Source organism: Coregonus lavaretus, assembly GCF_964263955.1.
Source record: "Coregonus lavaretus genome assembly, chromosome: 37".
Classification (NCBI taxonomy): domain Eukaryota; kingdom Metazoa; phylum Chordata; class Actinopteri; order Salmoniformes; family Salmonidae; genus Coregonus; species Coregonus lavaretus.
Window position 1 is genome coordinate 26665871 of NC_140024.1, and position 7694 is coordinate 26673564.

Genomic DNA, 7694 nt, shown 5'->3' on the forward strand with positions numbered 1-7694 from the left:
TTAGTTCCAGTGAAGGGAAATCTTAAATGCTACAGCATACAATGACATTCTAGACGATTCTGTGCTTCCAACTTTGTCGCAACATTTTGGTTGAAGGCCCTTTCCTGTTTCAGCATGACAATGCCCCTGTGCACAAAGCAAGGTCCATCAAGGAATGACCTCAACCCCATTGAACACCTCAGCCCTGACCTCAACCCCATTGAACACCTTTGGCATGAATTGGAACACCGACTGCGAGCCAGGCCTAATCACCCAACATCAGTGACCGACCACACTAATGCTCTTGTGGCTGAATGGAAGCTGCAGCAATGTTTCAGCATCTAGTGGAAAGCCTTCCCAGAAGGGTTGAGGCTGTTATAGCAGCAAAGGGGGGACCAACTACATATTAATGTCCATAATTTTTGAATGAGATGTTCGATGAGCAGGTGTCCACATACCTTTGGTCATGTACTTTGTAGCTAATTAACATTTAATAGAGAAGGTTTATGGGAAAGCCTTTCCATCTACCAGAAGAAGGTTAGGCCTATCATTAGCATTGCTATATTTTCCCTGTTCCTTAATAGTTTGGAACATGGACGTTTTACTTCATATTATGAGGCATGTCTTACCTTGCTTCAAAGTAGCCTATAGCCAAAATCCCACCATATAAACATGGTGGCAATTCTTTTTTATAAAGATTTACTTATATGCATTCTCCTGTTCTATTGGTTTTCTTTCAACTTTCTTTCATTTTCTAGCAGGCAAAGATATTATCCTAATCATATTAGCAACCCATGATAGTTGTTGCGTCTTTAAATCCCTCTTTTTCTAACGGATACTTCCATCTCTGATCATGAAAGCTCGCATGTGGGGTGCGCATTTTAGAACGGTGTTTTCCCGCAACTTGCATTTTGGAACATTCACATGTAGGCCTAGCGCCGTGTGTACATTGCTGCACCTAAAATGTGAAGAAAGAATAGTTTATCAACATTTTAAGCTAAACATTCTGATCTGTTCCATCAGCCTTATTAATTGAGTATGCATATACCTCCACTACACTACTTTGATAAGTATCAGTGGGGATTAAGAAGTGAGTATATGCAATGACCACTTAAAAATAAGTGGGTATAATACTTGTATACAGTGAGTTTTTTATTAACTTTGTAGGTGAAGCCATAAGAACAGGGACACTTTCAACAGTATTCTGTGATAATGACACTTTAACCCAGATGTACAACATGGGCCTAGGAAGTCTGCAGGGATATTTGTATCAACAGAACTCCACCAAAGATATTGTTTTGAATTTACTACAAGACCATGGTACTTGCTTATGGAGCAGCAAGAGGAGCTGCCCCTCCCTCCTTCAGGCTATGCTCAAACCCTACACCCCAACCCACGCACTCTGTTCTGCCTCCTCTGGTCTCTTGGCCCTCCCACTCCTACAGAAGGGCAGCTCTCGCTTACCCCAGTCCAAGCTCTTCTCTGTCCTGGCACCCCAATCAATGGTGGAACCAGCTTCCCCCTGAAGCTCGGACAGCAGAGTCCCTGCCCACCTTCAGAAACCATCTGAAACCCTACCTCTTCAAAGAGCATTTTAAATAATCCCACAGCACCCCTCCTCGCACCACCTCCTCACACCGCGCCACCTCCTCGCACCACCTCCTCACACCGCGCCACCTCCTCGCACCACCTCCTCACACCGCGCCACCTCCTCGCACCACCTCCTCACACCGCGCCACCTCCTCGCACCACCTCCTCACACCGCGCCACCTCCTCGCACCACCTCCTCACACCGCGCCACCTCCTCGCACCACCTCCTCACACCGCGCCACCTCCTCGCACCACCTCCTCACACCGCGCCACCTCCTCGCACCACCTCCTCACACCGCGCCACCTCCTCGCACCACCTCCTCACACCGCGCCACCTCCTCGCACCACCTCCTCACACCGCGCCACCTCCTCGCACCACCTCCTCACACCGCGCCACCTCCTCGCACCACCTCCTCACACCGCGCCACCTCCTCGCACCACCTCCTCACACCGCGCCACCTCCTCGCACCACCTCCTCACACCGCACCACCTCCTCGCACCACCTCCTCACACCGCGCCACCTCCTCGCACCACCTCCTCACACCGCGCCACCTCCTCGCACCACCTCCTCACACCGCGCCACCTCCTCGCACCACCTCCTCACACCGCGCCACCTCCTCGCACCACCTCCTCACACCGCGCCACCTCCTCGCACTAGACTTTCCCCCTTACTAGCTCTGACCTAGCTGATAGCTACTTTATTGAGGAGAAATGTACTTACTATGACTGTGATATGTGGTTGTCCCAACTAGCTACTGTATCTTAAAATGAATGCACTAACTGTAAATCGCTCTGGATACGAGGGTCTGCTAAATCACTAATACGCTAAAATAAATATATAGTGTTATTTATTTTTATTGAGGGGGAGAAATATACATTTATTTTCACGACCCCATCTTTGATTGTCAGTACTGATGATTCAAAAGGCAACTGATGCAATGTATGTGATAAAACAACATACATATCAGAATTTAGATGAATCCTGCAAACTATGATTTACAAATGTCCTCTAGCACTTTGCGGTTTTGACTTCGTGGCCATGTTAACTAGTGGGAACCGTTTACCATTGACTTTGTGGCTGTGGTCATTTTGATTCCACTGTAAAATAATCTCTGCTTCTTTACATCTTTAACCCTCCCGTTGTCCTAGGGTCAAAATGACCCGCCACTGTGTTGAACCAACTTTATTAAATTTGTTTATTTTTGGGATCATTTGTGAAAAGGAGGCAGTGAGACTTTAAAGAAAGTATCACTGCCTCATTCTCACAAATGATCCCAAAAATATATTTTTTTAATAAAGTTGGTTCAACACAGTGGCGGGTCATTTTGACCCTAGGACAACGGGAGGGTTAACTCGTTGACATCTCATGTAAATTAATTTGAGGACAAGTATTAGTTGTATGAGGTACAAATGTGAAATATTTTTCATTACTTTGATCAGTTCCTGCTAATAAAAGGTAATATAGGCTGAAACATTATGATGGAGGCCTCGCCCATATACAGTCATTGGCCTCGCCTGACGACCCTGAATTTAATTATGCTGCTCTATTGATCGCTACATACGTTCATCGTGGAGAAGAAACGTCAGTTCGGCGCAATGTGTATGGGTAGCCAGGCAAGAATAGGCCTACCAGTTCCAGAGACCCTGTAATTGATGATTGTAACACAAAACCTCTTCATTTGTATTCAAACATATCTATGACACATACTGTAAAAAAGACTACCCCTCTCAATCTGATTGGCCTTCAAACATGTCAATCACATCTCTCATCCCAACCAATCAGAACGCTTTGACACACTCCAGGGCTCCGCCCCGACACCTCAGTTATTGCATGTTTACATGCAGTCGCAAGAAGAAGAAAGTATTGTGCTGACGGACTGTGCACGTGCTGTTGCTTAAACAAAGTGCTGTGTGGGTCTATTGCAATAAGTACGTCTTGGAAATGCTACTGGGCTAAGATGGGGGGCAATATTAGTGAGGAATAGTTACGTTACTGTGTAAGTTTGTAAGATAAGTTTGCTAGCTTCCAGCTAATGCTAGCATTGTTTGTGTGTAACGTTACCCCGTGCATGCTACCTCGTTCGATAATTGTTATCATTGCTACAAGTGTGTTTATTGAGTGCAACTAGCTTATTCACCATTCCTGTATTAGCCCCGTTTAAGGTATTTGCATGCTACTGCTGCAAGATGCATAGCCTTAGATGTAATTATTCTGGTAGCTTCCTCTCGGGTTGGTTGTGTCATCGCTTTACAATTATTGCATGCTGTACATGTATGTCTTAGTATCTTATAATGGGTCCTCATGATTGTATTGTTTCTCCCATTTTAGACCACATGATCATATAAACATCTTCAAATGGAAACAGCTGGGTCTGTGTGGTGGTGACTATTAAGAGTACAGTGATGGGCTCAACATCATGTTCTAACCGGACAGCACTATAGTGGGCAGAACCAAACCAATCAGTATTAAGTATATAGCGGGGTAGGCCATTAACGGCCGACCGATCAGACGAGCTCCAGCTAGCCGTTTTTACACATACACACAATCTTGTATTTTTCGTTCAATGTGTCTTAATAGAATAGTTAGTTACAGGTTCTACATCACCATTAATGGGATTTTTTTTAAACAAGTAACCTTTCACATGTACAAAATTATGCATAGCATTGCTTTATTTAATACAGCGATAAAACTCAAAGGTGACATTGATGGTTTGCTAGTTCTACAAACAATGAATGCAAAGTACATTGTGCCACCCTGTGTCAGAAACAGAGAGGTGTCAAAGATCGACGCCCCTCTGCCTAAAGAGCTCCTGTAGGTGTCCCTCCAGTGCTGGGTTGGTCCCCCTCAGTCCTCTCACTACCTGGGCTGCCCACACAAAGTACTCCTGAACACGCTCTGCCGTCCAACCTGGCAACCACAACACAGAAGAAATATAAGATATGGGATGGGGGTAAAGAGAGGGACAGTCAGACAACCAGCAAGGGAAGCAAGTGAAGAGGAGCAAAGAGCCAGAGAGAAAGAGATAGGAAGAAAATAAGAGTTGTTTCCCCAGTTCAGAGAAATTAGTCATTGAAGTTGTTAGGTTTATGTCCCATCATGCATCCTGATATTACCAGCTTCTAACCACTAAATGGTGCTGCTCTTGCTATTTATTATTTTATAAAATCGGTCACCTGGCATTTGTGGCACATCCAATGCAAGTCAATGGTACCTACAGTGCATTCGGAAAGTATTCAGACCCCTTGACTTTTTCCACATTTTGTTACGTTACAGCCTTATTCTAAAATGGATTCAATTATTTTTTCCCCGCAATCTACACACAATACCCCATAATGACGAAACCAAAACGGGTTTAGAAATTTTTGCAAATCTATCAAAAATAAATACCTTATTTACATAATTATTCAGACCCTTTGCTATGAGACTCGAAATTGAGCTCCGTTGCATCCTGTTTCCATTGATCATCCTTGATGTTTTCTACAACTTGATTGGAGTCCACCTGTGGTAAATTCAATTGATTGGACATGATTTGGAAAGGCACACAACTGTATATATAAGGTCCACAGTTGACAGTGCATGTCAGAGCAAAAACCAAGCCATGAGGTCGGAGGAATTGTCTGTAGAGCTCCGAGACAGGATTGTGTCGAGGAACAGATCTGTGGAAGGGTACCAAAAAGAAGTTTGGAACCACCAAGACTCTTCCTAGAGCTGGCCGCCCGGCCAAACTGAGCAATCGGAGAAGGGCCTTTGTCAGGGAGGTGACCAAGAACTCGATGGTCACTCTGACAGAGCTCCTCTGTGAAGGTGGGAGAACCTACCAGAAGGACAACCATCTCTGCAGCACTCCACCAATCAGGCCTTTATGGTAGGGTGGCCAGATGGAAGCCACTCTTCAGTAAAAGGTACATGACAGTCCGCTTGGAGTTTGCCAAAAGGCACCTAAAGAATCTCAGACCATGAGAAACAAGATTCTCTGGTCTGATGAAACCAAGATTTAAGTATTTGGCCTGAATGCCAAGCATCACGTCTGGAGGAAACTTGGCACCATCCCTACGGTGAAGCATGGTGGTGGCAGCATCATGCTGTGGGGATGTTTTTCAGCGGCAGGAACTGGGAGACTAGTCAGGATCGAGGGTAAGATGAAACGGAGCAAAGTACAGAGAGATCCTTGTTGAAAACCTGCTCCAGAGTGCTCAGGACCTCAGACTGGGGGTGAAGCTTCTCCTTCCAGCAGGACAACAACCTAAGCACACAGCCAAGACCACGCAGGAGTGGCTTCGGGACAAGTCTCTGAATGTCCTTGAGTGGCCCAGCCAGAGCCCGGACTTGAATCCGATCGAACATCTCTGGAGAGACCTGAAAATAGCTGTGCAGCGATGCTCTCCATCCAACCTGACAGAGCTTGAGAGGATCTGCAGAGAAGAATGGGAGAAACTCACCAAATACAGGTGGGTCAAGTTTGTAGTGTCATACCCAAGAAGACTCAAGGCTGTTATCGCTGCCAAAGGTGCTTCAACAAAGTATTGAGTAAAGGGTCTGAATACTTATGTAAATGTGATATCAGTTTATTCTTTATAAATTTGCAAACATTTCTAAAATCCGGTTTTTGCTTTGTCATAATGGGGTATTGTGTGTAGATTGAGGGGGGGAAAAACTATTTAATAAATTTTAAAATAAGGCTGTAACATAACAATGTGGAAAAAGTCAAGGGGTCTGAATACTTTCCGAATGCACTGTATATCTATAACATTATTTTACCCATTGGTCCACATATGCGTTTTTGATTGGACACCCTACAATCACCTGTGGGCGTGCAGCGGTTGAGGTCCCTCAGGTTGTACAGTTTGTCAGCCAGTTTGACCAGTTTTGCCTGGTGACTGGCATGAGGTGCGTGCTCCACCTGCTGACGTTTCCTCTCCTGCTTGGGTAGCGCCTTGTCGTCTGTCACTTCCTGAACGATCCGCGCCACTGTTTGCCCAAAGACGACCTGTAGCTCTCCTATGCTGGTGTCAGTGTCCTCCACTGTGTCATGGAGCAAAGCTGCCTGCAGACAGTTGGAAAATACACAAATATCCGTCATGACCTTCTTGTTAACGAACTCTGGTTAACGCAAACTCTGTTAACACAAATGTTGAATGTTTTCATGAGCTTAACATTGCCCATTGACTGTGGTCTATACTTAATCAGATAATTTAATTACGATTTAAAATGTTGCCCTCCAGGAGCAAGTATGTATGCAAGAAAGTATTTTGAGTCTTTCTGAAATGTAAAACACTTACTTGCAGAACTTCAATGTCTGTGATCCCACCTTCATGGCTTAGGATCCTTGCAACCAGTTTGTGCACAGTGGGAAGTCAACTAGTAATCCAAAATCCACCTGAAGGAAACATAGAATTGACAATAACTGAAAATCTATTACTAATATTATTATACCACTGTTGAATTGATAGGACATTAACATATACACAGATATTTTACATAATTCTGATGGCTGCAATTGAAAATAACTAATTTCAAACCAGTGGCGGCTGGTGAAAAATATTCTCGGTGGGGCTGTGCCATACTTTTTTTTTCCTGTAACCATCGCGATATATTTTAACACAAACTGCAGGACAGCAGTGCTCAGTGAAACATTCAGTAATTATTTAATACCAATATTAAAAAGTTGAGGCATTCTTACACAAAAACATATTACACAAACCCAAGCCTTTCATTTGCATTTAAAGTGAACTTTTCACCATTGGTAGTAAACAGGCAACGCAACAGGCATGCTGTCAGAACAGAGTGGAAAGTGGACAATAACATGAAATTATTATAAAGTTTATAGGAAATCTTACACTGTATAAAAGGATGTATAATATAGAAATGGATATCAAGTGGATGAACTCAAACCTTTGACTGGAAGAATAGCATACAGTATTTTATGATCATACTAAATGTGACTAATTGTTAATGTGCTCCAGAGCTGCAACAATTAATTGATACAAACAACATATATACAGTAATATTAGCAAAGACACTATTAAGACTTTCTAGAGTACCATATATAACTGGATTTTTTATGCTAAGGTCAACTATATACAAAGAAACATGCGGCCAGAGCTGCTCTGTGTGTGTGTGTCTG

The 7694-nt window shown here is 43.9% G+C and overlaps 1 protein-coding gene across 1 annotated transcript; it reads right to left on the reverse strand.

Moving 5' to 3' along the window:
* Positions 1 to 4346: 4346 nt before the first annotated feature.
* LOC311111396 (guanosine-3',5'-bis(diphosphate) 3'-pyrophosphohydrolase MESH1-like) lies at positions 4347 to 6924 on the reverse strand (the record flags this gene model as incomplete). The annotated part of the gene is made up of 3 exons (XM_084154112.1): positions 4347 to 4477; positions 6374 to 6614; positions 6850 to 6924. Coding segments are annotated over 3 exons (447 nt in total), but the record flags the coding sequence as incomplete, so codon positions are not given.
* Between the last annotated feature and the right edge of the window lie 770 nt (positions 6925 to 7694).